Source organism: Camelus ferus, chromosome 34 (assembly GCF_009834535.1).
Source record: "Camelus ferus isolate YT-003-E chromosome 34, BCGSAC_Cfer_1.0, whole genome shotgun sequence".
In the NCBI taxonomy this organism is placed as follows: Eukaryota; Metazoa; Chordata; class Mammalia; order Artiodactyla; family Camelidae; genus Camelus; species Camelus ferus.
Window position 1 is genome coordinate 9857222 of NC_045729.1, and position 22431 is coordinate 9879652.

Below are 22431 nucleotides of genomic sequence, written 5' to 3' on the forward strand. Positions count from 1 at the left end.
TAGTTGCACAAGAACACTATTACAGCATACTGTTTAACCCTACAGAAATTAAAAGAATGGCTCAAAATATTTATTTAAAAAGGGATGTATGAAAGTTCAAGTCCTGCATTTGAAAATTGGTTTATGACCACCAGTGCTTAACAGATGGCAACATGGGTTCTGACAAAACAGAACTTGTTCCTTCATTGAGTCATACATTCATTCTTTATTCAGATATTTATTTGTGAAAACCAAGTATGATTCTAGGGGCTGGGGAAACAGTGGAGAGCAAGGAAAACTAGGTCTTATATTCCTTTTGGGGTTTGGCCTGAAATGGACAATAAATAATTGAACATATAAATAGATAATTTCAGGGAAGTGCTATTACTGTGAAAAAATTAAAATAGAGAAAGTGATTGAGAGTAGACAGCCCAAGAGGTCTAGCTCAGGTTGGGAGTTTAGGAGAGCCTTTGATGAGGATGAGACGTTTGCGCTGAGACCTAAGTGATGAGAAAGAACTAGTCATGTGACAAAGTGCAAGAGGGCTCTGAGGTTGAGGGAAGAGAAGTGCTGGACCTGAGTTGGAGAATTTGAGGGACAGGAGGAGGACGGTGTGGCTGGAACTTGGAGACTGAGGGTGAGAAGAGTTTGGAGAGATGGGCAGGGATCAAATCATGTTGGCCTTGTAGGTCATAATTAAGATTTCAGTTCACGATTCAGTGCCACGTAAAGACTTCGGAGGGTTTTAAGCATTGTAGTGATGAGACTGAAGGTAGTGCTAGTAAGAGTTTGATCTGATCACTATTAAAACTTCTGCAGGTTTGCAAAAAGATAAAGAGCTTACAACAGAACATAAAACAAACTCTTTAAGTGCATGTGATGAGTCCAGCTGACTACTCCTTTTCTTTCCATAGCAAAGACTTTCTCTAAGAAAGCAGGAATTGAATTATGTTCTGGTTCAAGCTCTTTATGTCAGTGCCACCTGGAAACAACCAGTGCGCAGACAAGCACTTCTAGTGGCATGATTCCCAAGACTATTAAAAAAAAATTACTCTGGCCCTGCTACCTGCAGGTGGTAAATTAAAAGATACAAAGGGATAATGAGAGGTGCCAGTGACGTCTTGGAAATGTGTTTGCATTTGCACCATAGTATTACACTGTTCATCCATTTCATCCTGTGAGCCTCCCTTTGCTTCATTCAGATAGTTTCACACACAGCCAAGACCTTGCTTTAAATTTACATGGTTATTGATTACTTTAGAGACTTATTAAGGCCAATTTGGATTATGATGTTATAGTCTCCAATGCTGCCAGATTCTCAGTCTCATCCCACATTGATACATGACATGTACTAAATTAGGAAAACCTCATTTTATTTTAAAAATAAAAATCCATGAGATTAACTCTTATCTCAGTCTGGTAGTTTTTAAGGGCACGAAATGAGTTTGTTTTCTATTCCATTACCAAAGATATTTGCTTAATTAGTCAATAGTTCAAAAGGGCTATAAACCAATCACTGCTTGCTCTGGGACAAAGAATATATTCATGCAAATCATAATTATTACAATATATGATGCATTTGATCCATACGCTCCCTTGGTCCTAAATTTGCATAACTCTGAAATAGAGAGTTTGCATGCCTATAAACATTATATATATTTTCTTCTAGCTTTCATTTTTTAAACCAAAATTGTAATAGCATTTTGAATGCTGGCTTTTTCATTTTTATGATGTCATAAACATTTACTTATGTCACTATATATTTTTTGATACATTATTTTTAATGGCTGCTTAGTATTGTATTATATTTTGAGATTTAATTTGCTTCTTCCTCCCATTTATTTTGCTTTTATAAATAATGCTAGTGTGAGCCTTCTTGCACATCAATCTTTGTCTGAGTCTCTATTTCTGTAGAATAAATTCCCAGAGATAAAAGTCTTTGCCAAGGATCACTCTCTATTCTAAAGGGAATACTCACACCAGACTTTTAATTTGAGGCAAACTGCATTATCAACAACAAAAACAACAGTAACTAACATTTATGGAGCTAATTATAGAGCTAATATGCAGGGATGGGTGTTAAGATTAGCACCATTCCACAGACAGGAAGAGATTAGCCAACATGCCCACCACATAACAAAGGATTTGACCCAAGCTGTCTGATTCCAGAGCCAGTGTTCTGCTTAAGTAATTTTCGTATATATTATACTGAGTATGAAAGTCCATAGATAGTTTGCTAAAGATGATAATATGCAAATGACTTAGCAATTCTACGCGTAGGAATCAACCAACAGAAACAAGTACATGTTTGCACTGAAAGACACTTACTGGTGGTTTATAGCAGAACTTTCTGAAACAACCCCAAATGGAAATGATCTAAGTGCTCGTCAAGAATAAACTTGGTGAACAAATTGTGGTGTTGAACAATGTTGAGCAAAATAAACCACTAACAAAATACATACTATATGAGTTCATTTATATACAACATGAAAAACAAAGAAAACTAATCTATGTTGCTAGAAGCCAGACCGTTGAATACAGTTGGTGGGGGAGGGTGGGGACGAGGAAGACTGGAAAATGAGCAGGACGCAGCCTTCTGGGGGTGGAGGGGGGTGGTGTCATGTTCTGTTCTTTGACTTTGGTGCTAGTTACCTACATATTTAGCCTGTGGAAATTCATGGATCTATGACATATGTGCCTTTTTTTGTATGGATTTTTAAAACATTAAAAAAAATCAGAGATGATTGAATATATAATGTACTTAAAGGTTGGTATAAAAGAACTAAATATAAGAACATTAGAAAAATTTATTTCCAAAGAAAAACTAGAAATAGTATTAATATTAATTGTAAATGAATATGTTAGAAATATATGCTCTACTACTAAGTTTTGAGGTGGGATGTCATTGTTACACTACTGATGATATTTCTGCATTCTTTTAACTTATTTTTTTATAGTTAAACAAGCACACCAGATGTCATTTGAAGGTTTTACAAGATTCATGGGTTCATCTGAATGTCTGCTATTTAATACTGAGTATCAAAGTGTTTATCAAGATATGACTCATCCATTGAATGATTATTTTATTTCAAGCTCACATAATACGTACTTGATATCTGACCAGTTAGTGGGACCAAGTGATCTCTGGGGATATGTAAGGTATTTATTTTGATTTTTAAATCCATTACATTTTAAAACACTGGTAAGTTCCTGGTGGTGTCTTCTTCAATAAGTTGTCATTCACAGTAAAACAGGCTACGCGTGTTACAAATACACACAGGGAAGAGGAATTTCAGTTTGTGTATATCTTGGATACCAACCCTTGGGTGGTTACATAATTTATTAAGTGTATTATTATCATACACTTCCCTTCTAATCCTGTCTGCCGATCTCTTCTCCCCAGTTATTGTCCTGCTGAAGTTTCCTGAATAATTCCGATACTTTGTATAGGAAAAGATGTGACAAAGCCTTTTAAAATCTTACTTAGCTAATTAGAACATCCTAGATTCTAAAGAAATATGGTTAAAATTAATTCCCAGATATCAGGACACAGTGCTATAAGTAAAACCAACATGTAGAGTAAATTGTATTATGTGGCACTTACAGATAATTTTATATATATATATGTATTTATATGTCAGATGATTTGCATAGATTAAAGGCAGTCGACGCTGCATCTTTAATTTTGCATTCCACAGTGCATCATACTGTTAATGCCAGTTTAGTCTTCAGCTTCAGTCTTTTCTGTCAGCTAGGGAAACAGTGGTGAGCAAGATTTTAAAGCTGCTCATTTGTTCATGAGACTAGGCAGATCATAAGCAGGTAAACAGATCGATATTTTCAGGCGACTCATATGGAGAAGATGAACAAGGGTAACATGATAGAAAGCAATTGTGGGGTGAAGGGTGTTACTGTAATTGAAGGGTCAGGAAACGCTTCTCAAGAGGCAAACAGTTGTGGTCTGAGTGATGATAAGGAGGAAGTTTCAGATCTGGTGGGAAGGGCATGCTAAGCAGAAGAAATAATAAGTGCTTGGCATGTTCAAATGAGAGAAAGATGGCAAGCGTGGGTGGAAACAAGTAAGTGGAGAATGAAGGGAGGAGAGTTTGAAGAGGTAGATGGGCTCAGTTTACGAGGGTCTTAGAGACCATGGGGAAGAAAGTGGGTTTATTCCAGTTGCACTGGGAAGCCACTGGAGGGGTTTTCCTTCGGATAAGATTACACTTTGTGTTAACTTTTTACTGCGGAGCAAAGACTGCTGGTACAAGGGCAGAGCTAGAAGATGCTTTGGGAAGATATTGTAGCCGTCCAGGTGGTAATGATTATTTAGATGGTGAATTTGTGGGGCAGCAGTTGAGATATGTGGTTAGATTTGAAATATTTTAAAGAAGCAGAGCCAACAAGGTGATTTACCAGGTGATTTGAAGAGAGGTATGAGAGAGAGGACTGAGATTTTTGGGCTGATAACACAGGGTACAATGACATTGTGGACAGAGATGGTGAAGCCTCAGAGAGGAGGACTTTGTATGGTGTGAGGCAAAAGCAAGAGTTCCATGGTTGCCGTGTTCAGTTTGGGATATCAATTAGCTATCAAAGGGCTGGGTTGGGTATGTGTGTCTGGGATTTAGAGGAAATATCCAGATTGGAAGAATAGAGTTGGAAATCATCGGCTTATAGGTGATACTCAAAGCTACGTGATTGGATTACTAAGGAAAAACCACAGATAGAAAAGATACCGTATAATCCCATGATTACATCAAAGTTACAAATTAATATTGCTTCTCCAATTTAAAATCTAAGTAAGTACGTAAATCCACAAACTCAGGAATAGATCATTTAGAATCAGGTAAGGATTGCCCAATTCATAGCTCTACTTTCGTTTTAGAAATTTCTATTCAAACCTTATTATTTTAATTTTTTTAAAGAGAGAAAATATACATTTTAAACAGGTTGATTTAGAGAAACAAAATTACTTTTGATTTCCAAGAAAATGGTCCACCTATGTGAAAATTAAATGTTTAATTGTATTTCTTCCTCTGTTTCTTTACCCACTTGTGGAAGATACACTCAAAATGCAAGTCTTTTGAAATTTCTCTACTTCTGAGAGGTAGTATAGTGGAAGGATTGCCTATTAATGTTTAAGCTTCTGGTTCTGATCTTTCCTCCTTTCCCTCACTTGTTAATTAGGTGACAGATAATAACTTTTTTGTTTGTCAATTTTGCTCATCTTTAAAAGAGGATAACTAAGATTAACTGCATTGAATACTTTAACCCATGAAAAGCCCCTTAAACTTGTTTAAGTGGAGAATTTCTTTACTGAGAGAGAAATTTTCATTATTCATTCCCAGATTTTATTATTCATTCATATCACTCAATGTGAAATAGTGAAATGTGGTGACCTCAACACCACTGCTGGGGGAGAGACAACTTTCTCTTCAGGTGCTTTGGAGTAAAAGGGGTTGGCATGACCCAACGAGATCTGCTCAAGTCATTTTTGCTGCGGACCAAACCTCAGAAAATGCAATTAAAATAAGCGATTTGGTAAAAGTTGGCTTGATCTAAGGATAAAATTAAAACTATCTAGAGATATAGCAAGAATCAGTACTATTGAGTTTGTTCTCCATGAAAAATTTTCTTCCACAAAACAGCAGAGGGTTTTAACTTATTCGTAGGCAGTGAAATCCATGTGGTATATTCTTAAAGGTTAATCCATAATCCATGAATGACTATTTTGTTTAAATTTTGCTAGTGCCCTTGTGAAAGGATGCCGTTGTCTGGAAATCGACTGCTGGGATGGATCACAAAATGAACCTGTTGTGTACCATGGCTATACATTCACCAGCAAGCTTCTATTTAAAACTGTTATCCAAGCGATACAAAAATATGCATTCATAGTATGTGCATATCTTCGTTAAATTATAGTTATTTAAACATAAGATAACTTGTTTGTTTCAATATTCTGTAATGCTTGGCCTTCGTTTAGATCAGTGACATTTCAAGTTGGGAGTTATGATCCATGAGTAAGCAGTGGAACCCATGTAGTGTATCATTAAAGTAGATTTATCAAAGTTAATATCAGGCAGTAAGGTGCATGTTGTTTCTTGTTTAATTGTGTAATATATATTATATGAGTGTGCATATACTGTGTCACAATGTAAAATATATTTCTTACCATGCATTATGGCCAACAAAGTCTGAGAAATACTGGTCCATGTAATAGTAAATATTTTACCAATATTCAAATAATTTTCTTTCAAGAAACAAATGTCAAAAATGTCTTATCTCAATTTTGGCATTTTTTATGACTATAATGCCAGCTACTTACACAGCAAAGGATGTTTAAAAGTTGACTTTGGATTTCAAAATTGTTACTAAATTTATTACAGTTACAGATTCAAAGATCTAATTATTTCTAGAACCTCTAAATTCAGCTTAGTCCTCCTCTATAAACTGAGCAGGTTTTAACAGTCACTCAAGTTTGAGTAATGTTTGGTCCCATTACATGCTTGGCTAATTAAGCACCTTCAGACATTTTAAGTTGTTTTTGTAAACTTAGTATATTTGATTCCTTTCTTAAGTACTTCAAGTGTAGTGTATTTGAAGAGATTTAACAAAATCTTATTGAGTACTTAGTGAATATCTAATAAATTAAAATTAAAAATTTGATAAACCTACAGTTCTCCTAAATAAGTCAATAAGTTATCCATAAACATAAACATCGCTTAAAAATCAGACATTGAAATCAATTGCTCCATTATTTATTAGAAAAAGAGTATAAAATAATAAATATTCACAAGATAGAAATATAAAACATGAAAAATTTCTATCTTAATATAAAACATTGATATATGGCATTGATCCTCTTAAACACCCAATTTCTGATTATTTCTAAATTTATATCTCTATCCAAACTTCTCCCTTGAATGCTACACCGATATAGACCCCTCCCGATTTGGTTATTTCCACTTGCATATTTAATAGGTATGTTTAACTTAACATGTTTAGACTTGAGCTCCAGCTTGTGTTCCTCTTCTTCCCAGTCCTGCTTTTCCTGTGGTCTTTCTCTTCTCAGCAAATGGTAACTTTTATGTGCTCCAGCCTAAGTCATTGTTGTTAACTTCAGCCAGTGAAACTGATTTTAACATTTTGGCCTTCAGAATTGTGAATGAATAAATGTCTGTTGTTTCAGGCAGCCAAATTTGTGGTAATTTGTTACAGCAGCCAGAAGAAATTAATATACTCATACATTAATAAGGCATAATGTTGTATGTGACATAATATGTAACATATGACATATATATCAAAGGTCTATAATAATGCAGCAAACGTGGCAATTCCTTTTCTTGTTTCTAAATTGATAAATCTGTGCCCTGATAATTATATATGGAAACGAAATTATATAAGGAGATTCCCCAAATGAATGCTGTTCACTCTTCTGTGACAAATTTCAAAGCTTCAGTGGTGTCTAAGGGCAGAAGATATCTTTGTAGGGTCACCTTTACTTAATAGGTGCTCTTTAGTATTAAAAACTGGAAATATCTTTATCTTTGTTTCTAATTATAAAATAATGAGTTTTGATTATGGAATCTAAAACGGAAAATGTAGAAAATGAACATTTTCCCTAACTTATCAGTGCTAAAGTTATTCCGTCACATTAAAAAATACCTAAAAAAATATATGCACTTTAAAAAATAAAAATACAGAATCTTACTCTTTGGCAGCTTGTTTTTCTTCATAAGACTCTATCATAGATGACTTTCTCAGTAGTATATTTAACTACCTCCTTTGCAACAGACCTGTATCATTCCTTTGCATGGGTGTGCCATAATTTATTTAAACAAGTACCTGCTGTTGGATGCTTTGACTGTTTCGTATGCTTCTAGTGCAAATAGTAATACTTCTCCTTTTTATACAGATTTAATGTTCCCTGTGTTGTCAGACGTAAGAGTATTGTCACTCTAAAGAGTTCTTAATTATTTTGCAAAGGTACTGAACGTTAGAAGTAAAGGTTTAAAATTGATTAAGTGCTTCTACTAATTGCATTGAAGTTATTGAGTCCTAATGAATAACTGTAGTAATGGTTAATTTTTTAGACCTCTGACTACCCAGTGGTGCTCTCTTTAGAAAATCACTGCTCCCCTGCCCAGCAAGAAGTGATGGCGGACAGTTTGCAGTCTGTTTTTGGGGATTCCTTGCTTTCGGATACGCTTGATGATTTTCTAGACGAACTACCTTCACCAGAGGTAACATTTTGTCTGAGAGGCTCAGGTTGAGGAAAAAAGAAAAAGCGTGCCACTGTTTTACTGGCCCATGAAACTGGGCTAGAGATCAAAGAAAAATGCTTAGTTTTGATTATTTATAGAGGTGTATTTTGCAATGTGTTTCCTAGGAAACATTCCCATGAGCATTTAGGTAAATCTATTTTGATAAGGAGAATACATAGAGATATATATAAAAACACACATTTTAATTGCGCATCATATCCCATGAGTTCAAAATTTCAAGTCAGTTAATATTAGGCCCCAGGAATTTAGTATGTTCTACAGGCCAAAGAAAGAGGCAAAGAACTAGGCTGTAAATAGAGCCCCTGCTTAATACCTCAGCTTCTGGGTGGCGGGTTCCCCCTTTTTTAATCTGCTCTTTTCAATGTTCCTGTCTCTACAGGCCTCTTTCCATCTTCAGTTGCCTGTACTCAAGTTATTTGGTTTAAAAAAAAAAAAGCACCCCCACTCTACCCTCAGGATTTCACTTTCCTCTCCAGCCATCTTTTTATTTTACTATCCCCTCTCTCAGTCTACCTCATCAGGCTTCCTCTTCCACCTGCACCAAGTATCTCGCTGTGGTCCTCAAAAACTTTCCTATCGGTAAATGCTAACGCATCTATTTCAACCTTCCTCTGACTTGTTACCTTGACAGCATCCAACCCTGTGGGTGTCCCCTTCGTGTCCCTGAAACACTTCCTTCTGTAACCCCGTGTTCTTTAGGCTTTCCGCACTCCTCTCTGGCCACCTCTTCCTGGTTTCCTCTGCCGCTCCTTTCTCCTCACTCCAAGTTTGATCAGGTGACAAAGGCGCTTTTTTCCTTTTTTGAATGATAGCAAGATTTAGCGTCAACAGTTCAGTTTTGATATGTCATCATTTTGGTAGCCAGAGCAGTATTTTTGTGATATGTTTCAACGTTCCCTTTATATTTCCCCTTATTTTATTTAGATGAGCGGAAAATTCAAAGATTAAAGTGTTGTGACCCTGGTGACAAGAAGCATAGGGCTCGTGATAGAATTGAGACGGACAAAAGTAAATGGAACAGATGGAAAAGCGGTGACTCTTTGCCTCATAAGAGTGCTTAAGGCTACATGTGTTCAGTTATGACAGAAAAGAAGTTTTTAGCTGAAGTAGAGTTGATTTATAATATTGTGTTAGTTTCAGGTGTACGGCAAAGCGATTCAGTTTTTATATAGTTTCCTGTCCTATACAGTAGATCCTTGCTGCTTATCTGTTTTATATAGAGTAGTTTGTATATGTTAATCTATACTCCTAATTTATCCCTCCCCCACCCAGAAAAGAAACATCAAAGAACTTGTGCAAAGTGCAGTAAACACATCATCAACGATTTAATCTGAGTCATGGTCTAATTCGGGAAATGATAATAATTACAGCTTTCTAGGAATAGAATTCCTCTTCCTATTATTTATAAACTTATTTTTTTAAGCATTCAGGTGTATAATTTTCATTAAAGTTTTTGCTTCCACACGAAAGGAAGGAGAGTCGATCCAATGAGTAAATGAGGAATTAAAGTCATTATTTTTTCATACTGTACTGAAGCTTCAGTGTACAAAAGACTTGCCTAGAGACTTGTCAAAGAGGCCTAATTCCATCCCACAATTCAAGACTGATTCTCTAATTTTGAAGTAGATTGCAGGAATCTTCTTTTAACAAGCACCCCAGGTGATGCTTCTGATACATGTGGTCACGGAGTGCACTTTGTTAAGCTCTGTGTTAGAGAGTAATGTAAGGGCTGTGCTGAGGGAGAGAGGGCCCAAGATGGTGGAGCAGTTTGAGTGGGTACCTGGGGGTGACAAAAGACAGCCAAAGCTTCAGAAGAAAAGAACTTTACTTCGTAGTCCAGATCCCAGCAGCACTGTATACAACACAGCAGGCATTTAATAAGTATATTTGTTAAATTAATGAATACTTGAAAAGGGCAGGAAAACGTAAGTGAGACAAAAGAACCAGAAGGCTTTGGGTTTAGAATGAATGACCCAGAGGGCGAATCTGGCCACGTGCTCCTGATTTTGATGGGCAGGTAATACTAACTTGATTATGCTTGTGTGCAATACAGTTGAAATGTGAAGATTCATGAATCTTTAACTTAAATTTAGTCTTTACTAGATGCCAAATACTATAACATTTTTATATTTATGTTATAGTAAAATATAACATTTAAGTAAATGTAAACATATACATTTTTACATACCTGATCTCATTGAAAACTTTTTAATGTTGGATAAGAGAGTGATGGCCTGAAGCATTCACTGCCAGAAGTTGTACCATTCTAACTTCTGTCACATTGCAAATATATATATAAATGTTCATGTATTTCACATTTTTGAATAGTAGTAATTTATGAGATGTAAAAGAAATAAAGCTACAAAAAGTCCCAACCATTACAAGCTTATTATTTTTGGTGAATTTTGGTCAATACCATAATATCACTGATTTCTATGAGGGTGTTTATAGGAATATGGAAAAAGATGGAGCTCTTCCATATCTTATTACCGTGGGCAAAATGAAAAATGCTGAAAGACTTTTTGATGACAATGACAAATGCGAACTTACCTGTACATGTGTAATTGTATCTCTCTTTCAAATTTTTTCTGTAGGCATTAAAATTCAAAATATTAGTTAGAAACAAGAAAATAGGAACCTTAAGGGAAACCCATGAAAGAAAAGGCTGTGACAAGCATGGTCAGGTAGAGGAATGTGAGGAAGAGGAGACAGAGCAAGAGGAGGAAAACGAAGTCAAAGGACCAGAACCAATGGATGTGTCACAAGACAGTTCAGTAAAGGACACAGAGTCGAAACGGGTCGTTGGAATACCACTTTTCAGGAAAAAGAGAGTGAGATGATGCTTTGTGAATCTCATACAAGTGACTGAAAAATTGTCTTACTTTCTTATGAGCTGAGAACTTTAAAACTCTAGTCTATGATTTAAAATTTGTTTGGAAAAACTTAGCTGTGGAAAAGAAGTTTTAGAAGTTGTTTATCTCTTTTCCTGTGTTAGCTGTTTGATAAAATTTTTTTCTCTGTGGTCAACAAATATCATGTGTTCTTAATGTAGTAAACATTGTGCAATGTACAGAAGATAATGTCTCTGCGCTCAAGGCGATTCTGCTGTCAGAGAGGAGAAAAACACTGTATGATCTAGTCTTTTAAGTGTGTATACAAGTCAGCATGACAAATGGTTTAAGAAAAATATTAAAAATTAAATTGGTCAAGAGAAATGAAAAGTTCAGGGAAAGCAACTGTAATTTCAGGAATGACTTGGTAAAGTGTATCAAGCAAAGTCCACAGAACTTTCTTTCTCCAGTTTTGGCCCCACATTCCCTGTGTTGGTGCAAGCCTTTGCAAAGCTCCAGCTTTACATGCTTTCAGATTCAAATCCAGTAGAAGGCCTGTCTGTCTTTCAGCTGACAAAGCACATCCTTTCTGTGCACTGGCTATGCTCCAGGCATATGCATGTCCCTGAACCAGTTACTGTTGCTTGGGGAACGCAGAGCTCTGATTAGCCAGACCCAGTCCACGTTATCAATCCTTAAGCACATGGATTGAGTATGCGTGAGAAATGTTTTTTCACAAAAGACACTTTGGAAGGGGCCAATAGAAGCGTAGAGGATATAGATGCTGGGCTGTAAAGAAAGCAAAAATATACTATACAAAAGAAGTTATTCCAGGTCATATTGGAAATACACTTATTCATGACTAAAGTTCCTAAATTTGTATAATTCATGAGACTAAACTAAGACCTTTGGGATAAAGGAAATAAATAGAAATAATTGTCATCCTTAATACTTACTACATTAATTGGGATTTTAGGGTTAGATTGTCTCATGTTAGCATTAAATACTATCATCATGGAACATATTCACATTGACCCAACCCATATAGTTTCTAGGGAGACAATTTTATGAAAAAACTAAAATCATTGACTTGAAAGCACATTTTCTTTATTGGAAAAATAATTTTTCAAATGATTAGTGCAAAAATCTGAAATTACTCCTTTTTTTTTTTTACATCACAAAGGTAAAAATAGCTATGGCCCTCTCTGATCTTGTTATTTATACTAAAGCTGAGAAGTTCAGAAGCTTTGACCATTCAAGACTGTATCAACAGTTTAATGAAAGTAATTCTATTGGGGAGACACAAGCCCGAAAACTTTCAAAGTTGAGAGGTAAATTCTTATGATTCAAACAGATGATGTGTTTAAGTAAGTTCTGTTCACCAAAAAAGTGTCAAAATTGGTCAATGATGTTTGCAAAAACTATGTTCTGATACAATTTCAACATATGTAACATGACTTAAAAGGGGTTGTATGTCTCAGGTCACATTAAGTTTTATTTCACAGAACTCAACCATTAACTTAATTCTTTAAGTCATGAAATTTTGATTGAGACTATCCAGTATAGACACTTTGGTGGGTGGGGCTGGGATGAGTGGTTTATGTAAGGAGAGTGGTGAGTGACAAGGCTGCAGAGGCAGGCAAAGCCTATTACAGGGAACTTGAACTTTGTCCTGGAATCAGAGATGGACAGGAGAAGGTTGAACTCTCAGGGTGGGTATGAGCCTCTGTGTGTTTCTGATCAGGGTGACAATGCCTGCAGGGAGGAGATGATAAAGGCTTATGGTGGTGAGAGTGAAGCCAGGATGAACTTCGTGGACTCAGTGGGCATGTGAGAGGTAGAGTTAAATAGACCTGAAGGCTGTATCTCCAAAGTGAAGAGGAGGGGAAAAAAATGGCACCCAGGCCAGACTGCCAGATGGCTGTGCACCTGCAGAGGTACCATTTGTCTCTGAGCCTTTTTTCACTGTCTCCTGATTCCAAATCTGAGGTGGGTTATTCTGCTTGGTGGAGCCCAAGCTGCAGCAAGGCCTGGGAAAGAGAATGAGAAGCAGACCGTGTCTCCTTCTGAGACCTCCATGTCGGGAAATACCAACTCTAAAAGGGATGGTCTGTTGGGAAGGGAAGATTTTTCCCTTCACCCATCTTGAGTTCTTGTGGCTGCACTAATAATAAAATTGACTCAAGACATATTAACAGGAGAAAAAGAAACACATTTTAATTATGCGCACAGAGGTCTTGTAGAAATGGGACCACAGAAGTGGCCAAAGCAGGCAGCTTTTATACTTTTTAGACGGAGAAACTGTACATTTGTGAGAAATTGACAGGACAGAGAAACTTAGGTTTTGGGTGCTCAATTAGTGAGGAATCTAAACAGAGTTTGGGCTTGGGGTGGTGAATTGAAGGCGTCACAAGGTTAGTTTATCCAGGCCTCTTGGCCCTGAGTTGTGTCTTTGGTCATAAGGGGGTCCTTCTACCTCCAGACGCAGGGAGTGCACCTTGCACATGAGAGTCTTATTTCCTGCTTTCAGACAGACAGAAAGGATGGTTAAAGTGTCCCGCTTGCATTGGCTGTTTTTTAAGTAACTTTAATTTAAAATATCAATATGCCATTGAAGCACATTTTAGGGGCAGCCTACCCTGGGCCCCAACAGTTAATTAACTTAATAACCAGAGTCAGGGTGACGCTCCAAATCCTTTTTAAAAATTGCAGTCGACAGTCTTATGTGGAAACACCATGGCAAAAAAATTAGCACCTGCAACGGACTTGAGAAAAGCTGCTGGCTGTTTGGAAACACAGATTCTGATATATTTGTTGGCTAACCTCATTGGGCTGGCCACCGGTACCCAAGGCTTTAGCTCATCTCAAAATACCTATTAGAAAGATTGTGGATATTTTAGGGCTTTTTGGTTTTTGTTTTAAACTGAGGATAGTGGCCAAAAATCAACTCAGTGGGTCTAGATGACGGTAAAACAGAACAGAGTAGAATGGAATGGAATACAATAAAGTGAAATGGACTAGAAAAAAGAATAGAGAAAAGTGTATTGTGTGCAGTAAGAGTAAGTATTGTTGTTTTATGAAACAACCAGGTATGTGCGGTGCGGGGTTATGATATAAAATATATATTTTTTACTGTGAAATATTGTCAACAGAGTTTGAATTTGAATGACCTAGTTTACCAGCCTCCATCCACTATTGGATGGATTTTGTTGTTGTTCATGGGAACAGGACTTCTGGGCACAGCAAAAATGGTTGTAATTCTCTCACTGTCCTCACATGCAACACTTGCTGAAAATTTGAAAAGGGACTGAGTAGTTCTGAATCGTCATAAAACAGCATCACCATTTCTTTGCAAAGAGTATAGAACATTTTTCTTGTACCAAAAGTCACTAGTAAATAATGTTAGAGCAAAGATGTACTGTAAGGATGCCCATCATTATTAAAAACACAGTAAACATCATTAAGTTCATAGTAGGGAAAAATCAGAAACAGAATTTTCCCTTTGTGTGAATACTTCTCAGTCACTTAGAAATAATGTGGTAAGTGAATAGTATTGAAATGGAATGATTTTCATGTTATTTCAGTAAGTGAGAAAATGGAAGTTTATAAAAGGGAATAAAGAATATGATTTAATTAAAAATAAGTATATACATATGACAAAATAATGGAAAGATATATGCCAAGAGGGTATATCAGTGGCTATTAATTGAGTGATGAGATTATATGTTGATTTATGTTTTATTTTTTTCTTATTGGATTTTCTCATTTACCTGAAATGAACATGAATGATATTTGTAAAAATAGCATGTTTAATTTCTAAAGGTCAACCTCAGAAATAACAATATCCTGTTATGTTAAGGGTCCTTAGTGATCTTTTGTGTTTGTCACTTGGTAGTTGGATAAATGAAGCCCCAGAAGAGTAGGTGTTTTACCAAAAGGTAGACGTCTAGTTTAGGACTGGATAAGGGATCATGACACTTGTACACACAAAGTGCATTTATGAGTAGCTTCGAAATGAACTTTTTCTCAAGGAAAGTATAACTTCTAAAAACGAGTGCTAATGAAGTTAACAGTAACTGTAATTTTTTACTTCACAGTGCTTCTTAAAGAATAGCATGCAGGATGAGGGTGGCAATGATTCTGTTCCAGTCTGACTAGTAAACATAGTGGACGATCGGCAATGATCATTTCTTCCGTGACTGGTTGCCATATTGGCAGGAATAGTTGTGGGAACAGAATCTGCTTAGTGAAAGAATAAAAACCCTGGAGAAACACAAAGTCTGTGTTCAAAAATTTGAGGGATGTCCTGTGGTAAATGGTGTAAATTAGTTTTGAATCTTAAGTGAATTAAATAGAATGAATAGAAACATGTATAATATAGAAACATAAAGAATATATATAGAAATTGAAATAGACTACTGTGTGTGTGTGTGTGTGTGTGTGTGTGTGTGTGTACTGCAAATGTAGACCTTATTGCAGTAGGGATAACATTTGAAATAATCAGAAGTATTGGCAGGTAGCAAATTCTCTTTGAATGCAGGGATGCAAACAAAGGTTGCATGAATTTTGGGGAAAGATATTGTGGTGGTTAGGGCTGGGAGCTGAACTGGATAACTTTAAGGTCCTTTTCAGCCCTGAGAATCTGTTAAATGATAAATGGCATCATATAGTTTTATATGACTTACATGCGATTTTGTCCTAATGTGAAAATCAAACAAAAAAAGGACAAAGAGGGAAAGATAATTGGGCCTTAATAAAATGGAAGCATTTTATTTTGGAATTTTATATATTTTCATGTCAAGGTGAAATCAGTTTGGATGTGAAAAAAATATGTCGTCTAATTGTTTCTTTCCCCAAGTGAATAATTAGTATACATAAAATTGTATAATAATAATTATTATTAACTTTTTTATAGCAGTGAATTACAGTGTCAAAGGCGTGGATTTATCTTGATTTCCATGAATTGCAAATATTTTTGCCAAGACAACACACATTAAAATTACTGAAACTACTGTAGAATTTTATAATATATATAAGATAATATATAAACCTAGTAGTTTGCTTGCAATCTTTCACAATGTTATAATAATATATTTTTTAGCCAATGAATTTATTCTTCACACCAGGAAGTTCATTACCAGAGTATATCCCAAAGCAACAAGAGCAGACTCTTCTAATTTTAATCCTCAAGAATTTTGGAATATAGGATGTCAAATGGGTATGTTATACTGAGCTTTTTGCAAAAATAATATAAAATAAATTCATTTGTGAATTAGTGAAAGATTCATGAAAAGAGCTTCCTATGAAGAATTTTTGGTGCTGAATGTTTTGGGGTCAAGCAATGATGAATCATTGGCTTCAAGAGTTGAAGTTATTCCCGAATGGGTTGGAAAGGGTAAGTCTGGGTGAGGTTGGAAGCATAGAGGTTAAATTCATGAGAGTTCACATGGGAAGTGTAGGAAGGGAAAAAGGAAACCACAGATGGACGTAAGAGGACAGTGAAGATTTGCTAAGGGCCCCTCCAAGTTAAGTGACTTCTGCTTTTTGTGCTTTAATTGCTTCCGCACTCATAGACGTGGAAAGCGAGTAAGACGGGATAGCTTTGTTACTTGTCCTTACCAGACTTTCCCTGTTCCAAATTAGTCAGATGGCACTAACCTGTCAGGAAGTGTCAGGCGTTAACCTTTCTGCTGCTGAATTGTGACAAGGCTCATAGGTTTTTGGAGAGGGGGAGAGCGGGGATCAGGATGCTACGGGGTGGTGGGGTCAGGACGGCAGGGGCGGTGGGGAGTGGATGGTGGTACCACATACAGTAGTAGCTACTTACCAGCCTATATGGAGCTATTTCTGTATTTTTAACAACAGTTATTTTTCAGCCTGTTTCTTACTTTCTCCTCAAGTGGTAACTATACCTCCTTAGACCTGAAAGCTCATGATAACAGCTAGTGTCTTCCCTTCCAGCGTTTAATGTACTGATTTTCTTTATTCCCATGTTTTCTGGATGCTGACATATACATTGCTATTCTATAATCTACGTCGTGTGACATTTTAATTTCTTAACTCCAAGCTATAAAATAATTTACAGATTAAATTTTGAAATTCACCTTCATAATGTTCATACAGACACTGCAGAAGAAAATGTTTAAAAATCGTGATGCGTTAATTGGCTAAAGATGCTTGCTCTTAAAATGTTTGAAGACATATAACCCATGATTAGGTTTCAGTAAATTATTTAACTGTGTTTCTTGGTATACCCTCTGTTCCCTGACAATGTCAAAATGCTTTTTTTCCCTCACAGTGGCGTTGAATTTCCAGACCCCTGGTCTGCCTATGGATCTCCAAAATGGGAAATTTTTGGATAATGGTAATTCTGGATATATTTTGAAACCGCACTTCTTAAGAGATACTAACTCAAAGTTTAATCCAAATAAAGCAGTGTATGACAGCAATCCAATTACACTTACAATAAGGGTAAGATAAATAACTTTCTCTTTTACCCTTTTTGATTATTATTTAGGCTAGATAGTATAAATTCATATTTTGAGTTTCATTGATTTTCTTTAATGCCTTTTAAGTTTCTCTTGATCTCTTCGGGTACTATAGGAGGGTGGTATTCCAGCATCCTTTCATATCTGAACAATGTCTTTCTGTTGCCTTTTTGTATGAATGAAAAAATTCAAAAACTTGCCTTGTTCTGGTTGTTCTCGGCTAGAGGAACCAGGTCTAGTTGTTCTAGAGAGAAGACGGGCTGAATCAGCCACCCTCTAAGATCCCTTCCTACTCCGCACAAATCTCCTTGCTGCATTTCTGGTGCTCTCCTCGCTCCTTTTTTAACCTACCTCCCAAGTGGTTCTTTCTCTCTTTCATCCGTGGGTTCCTCTTTCCCTACCTGCCCCTAAAATATGTGTGTGGCTTAAGGCTTTTTCTTCATCCTCATCTCAGTCTAAATATTCTCCCCGTATTCTTTCACATGCACTCATGGCTTCAGCCACAAACCATGCTCAAGTCTTTGATCCGCCCTCATTTTTGGACTACAAAGGCATACTTTTAATAGCCTGCTTAGCATCCCTACCTGTTTAGTCACTGATGGGTCAGACTTAAAATATGAAAGCCTGAACATCCCTTTCTAGGCAAATCCACTTCTATTTTATTTAAATTTCAATGAATGGGGTTGAATTCATTGAGTCGATTAACTCAGGCTAGAAAATTGGGAGCTGTTCTTCCCTTCCGCATCTCCTTCATTTTCCATCTCTAAATTCTATTGATCCTACTCCTAAGTGTCTTCCTTATCCATTCTCTTGGTCTGATGTCATTTGCTGCTCCACTTTTTTTTTTAGGAATGTGTTCCCTGTTATCACCTCTATTCCTTTGGCTTCCTTCCTTCCTTTCGGGTCGCTGTCCCAGTCATCCTGATCCATCTTCCGTAGATCAACCAGAGAGATTCTGCTGCACTGCTCATCTTACTATGTGGACCTAATATTTGTCTCTTGATCGCTTTCTTAGTCTGGCCCTGCCCTACTTCTCTAACCCCATGTCTCACCACTTCCAGCCCTTCAACCCATTCTGAAACCACGTGGAAGAGTTTTTTGTTTGTTTGCTTGTTTTGGTCCGCAATGGCGCCTCCATGTACTGCATATGCTGCTTCCTTTGACTGGACTGCTCTTCCATCCTTCATCTGCCGATCGCGTTCGGACTCATTTTTCAAAACTTTGAGTCACTTCTTTTTGGAAGCTTTTTCCTCTGCTAAGTTGCGCTTCTTTTTAATTTTCTTCTGTTTTTGCAAAGCACCCTACACATGCGTACATTATGGCACTTAGCACACTGTATTATAATTCCTTATGGTTGTACTTATCTTCCCCCCTCACTTGTCTGAGGGTCCTTTAAGGATAAGGACTGTGTTTTGTTCAACCTTTATCTCCAGTGACTGACACAAAGTATATGCTCAATACACGTAGGTTAATTGAACGAATGATCTGTTTTTCAAGTTGAGAATACTGAAGAGAATCTGTGTGCTCTTTTGTTAAGAAAGTGAAGATGGAAGATAGCTAGTATGCAGAGATGTTTACAAATGCCACCTGTTTGTATTCTGAGAGGTCTCAGGCAGGGGCATAAGTCGCGTGGTGTGAAAGAGGCAGGGTTAATAATTTTTCTCAGGAAGCTGCTGCCGTAGCCACGTGGGTCTTTCCCACTTGCTCTTATTATTCTAGGGAGCTTTGTGATTATGTTGTGACTTGTGCAAATTGTGCAGGGCATGACTTGGAAATCAAAAGACCCAGTCTTGCCATTAGCTTTCTTATGTCCTTGAGGAAGACATTCAGCATTTCTGGTTTACTCTTTGTCTGTAACTGGAGAGCTTTGGATTAGATCAGCTATTTTCAAGCTTAGAAAAACTACGGAACCGTTTTCTAAATTCAAAATCTCATGCAGAAGACCAATAGACGAAAGCAGAGCTGTCTGGTTGACCACTAAGGGTTCTCTGTTTGACGTCTATCCTCTGCAGTGACCCCTAGAAGGGCTTTGTGAATCAGAGTGTACAAATTGCTTGGACAGTAAATCTCTAAATTCTATTTCAGTGCTCATATTTTATTATTATTATTATTTAGTTAGAAATGGGTTTTACTTGGCATGAGGTGCACCAAAGCTTAACCTTCTCCATGTTGATGAGGGTCTGTTACCTGCAGAGCTGATGTTCAGCTGTTAGGCCCTGTTATCAGGGTAGCTAACTGTTTACGGTCAGTGTTCTAATTATGCTGACCCATCGGTGTCCATTCCATACTGGTTGTTACATATGTGCACAGTCACTCTGGTTTCTAGCTAATGCCATGGTGAGCGGATGTAGGAAAGTAAAAATCATACATGGGCACTTCTTGTTTTCTTTTCTCTACCTTCCTTCCTTCCCTTCTTTTTTCTAAACTTATTTATTTGTGCCTCTTTATTATAATCTTCAGAAATTGAAATTGTGTCTCAATTTTTACATTACTACATTTTGCAAATTGTACACTTCAAATACTGTTTTTTTTATTCGGACTTCCATTCCTTAAAGTAAAGCAAATCTTTTCATCAACAATTCGCTTGACTAATAATAGGCTAAATAAAACTATTATTGATTACTTTGTGAAGTGTTCTTCTGCTATCCAGTCCCTAATATACATATGAAATAATTGATTTTGTCAAACTCAGGTTACTTTCCATAATATAGACAGCAATGGATAAGGTAAAATTTCATTATAAATTATCCAAACATATTTTACTGTAAGAAAATGCTGTTATAGGAAATTATGTGGTGCTTTTTCTTACATTTCAGAAGTAATAGTCATAGTTTCCAATTTTTTGCTGTATGTATACAATATGAATTTGAACATAGTTCATGTTATCACAGTGACTCAACCTGAATTATAGTAGAAGGGGATTATAACAGTGCTTTTAAGCAATGGTTTTTAACAGTCATAATAAATACTTCTAAAATAAAAGTATTTGTTGGACTATACATCTTGGACAAAGTGGATTCTACCATAAAAACATATTGGTAAAATGGAATAATTTAGACATGTTCCTGGTATTCATCTATTGATACTTGAGGATAAGAGAGTTAAAATTTAAAATTTGCTTTATTTTCCACCTTCAGTTATTTTTGTGGGAATTGACTTAGAGTCTGTCATATTTTCTGGAAAAAACATGTTTTATTTTGAAAGTAAGAAGTGATGTGGTTTGATATTCTGCTAAATGCTTGAATGCAATTATTTTGTCCAGCTCATCAGTGGTATCCAGTTACCTCCCAGTTCTCATTCATCATCTAACAAAGCTGACACATTAGTGATCATAGAAATTTTTGGTGTTCCAAATGATCAGATGAAACAGCAGACTCGTGTAATTAAAAAAAATGGTGAGCTCCTAATATATTTCATTGAACTTCTATTAGACTTCTTGTTGGAAAGCTTAAAATTATATATTGATAGAGTTTTAGTATATATTTATTATTCATAAGGCAAAGGCTTAGCATGAAATTCGAGATGCCCAAAGTGCTATATGAAGCAAAAATAATTCAATAATGATTTAATGTGTTGGTTAGATATATTTTAAGATTACAGATACAAAAATGTACCTGGCCTGAAAAATTAGGACTTTTGTTTTCATTTTTACTTCCTCTTTATGTTTCCCCATTTGGCTGAATTAAGAGAGACATTTTGATGGCTGAAAAATCTACCTAGTTTCTAGCCTCTGTGTAAAATACAGAATTTGTGATATTTTTCTAATACAGCGTGTTATGTATTTTTACTTCACTGCTTGAATTATTTTAGATCAAAGGTCTATGGCTTCTGACTCAAGCTAAGAATGCCATAGAAACCTACTCATACAGTACTTGGATTCATAATCCAGTCATTTTTGCCAGAAGGGCAATGTAGGAATAGAAGAAATGACTTTGGTAAGACTTTCAGTGTTCCAGCATCCCGTGATATTATTTCGTGTAATACAGTACTGACATTGTTATTTCTTCCCTGAGGTTGAAATCATTAAGGAAATTAGGAAAATATAGATTCTTGGGGTTGACTCTTAGTTGGGATCACCTGGGAAGAGACCTTGGAACTGATCCTTTGAGTCTAGCATCTTCTTTAAGTGGATATTCCCAAACTGTAGTGGACTTCATTTCAGAGTCTGGAAATCTGCTCCAGGCTCAACAGCACTGACAGAGGAGCAGGAGCAGTTTATTAGTCTTTTTCTTCTTTGGTGATAATCCCCCCAAATGTCCACCGTTTACCTCCTCCCAACCCCCCGAATATTCCTCCAGCACGGCCCCTAGTGCAAAAAGCCATGAAAGAAGTTTCGGGAAGTTTTTGTTATTTCATCAGATGATATCCATGGGAAGGGATATTAGTGATGACTTACTGCCTTATATGGCACCCCTTAGAGTGGAAATGGCACAGTCAAGAAATGGTAACTGCTAATATCAAGAAACTAATAGTAACCTATCTCTTGAGCTCTCCATCCCCCTTCCTCACATCTTCATGGAAAAATGCACAGAACATTAATTTATTCAGCTCACCACTGTAATACTATGACTCTAGCTCCCCTGAGAAATTTGATTACATCCTTGGGTTTTATGGGACTATCCTTGCAGAAATTCACTTTGGTTCATTAAACATTACTAAGCCCTTTATGTTGAAAGCCTGGTGCTAGGTGTCCAGAAACTTAGATTCTTTGTTTATTAAATGCATTCTTATGTATGTCCAAGCTAATTATGTTGTAGATAGTTTACAGTTCAGTAGGGAATGTGAGATATAAGTAAAACTATTATAAAAAAGAGTCATTAGTGCTTTAAAGAAAACATAAAGAATTGT

At 36.4% G+C, this 22431-nt stretch overlaps 1 protein-coding gene across 2 annotated transcripts in view; it reads left to right on the forward strand.

Annotated features, from left to right (window-relative positions):
* The window catches only part of PLCZ1 (phospholipase C zeta 1), a 35993-nt gene that overhangs the window by 10723 nt on the left and 2839 nt on the right, over nt 1-22431 (forward strand). Inside the window, exons 3-11 of one of the 2 annotated variants that reach the window (XM_032473132.1) lie at nt 2937-3138; nt 5729-5873; nt 8073-8222; nt 10859-10958; nt 11040-11100; nt 12275-12426; nt 16197-16313; nt 17394-17566; nt 20846-20978. In XM_032473132.1, the coding sequence (XP_032329023.1) occupies nt 2937-3138; nt 5729-5873; nt 8073-8222; nt 10859-10958; nt 11040-11100; nt 12275-12426; nt 16197-16313; nt 17394-17566; nt 20846-20978 (1233 nt within the window). The remainder of the gene's footprint in view (nt 1-2936; nt 3139-5728; nt 5874-8072; nt 8223-10858; nt 10959-11039; nt 11101-12274; nt 12427-16196; nt 16314-17393; nt 17567-20845; nt 20979-22431) is intronic. The other variant, XM_032473133.1, reaches the window with a different exon arrangement.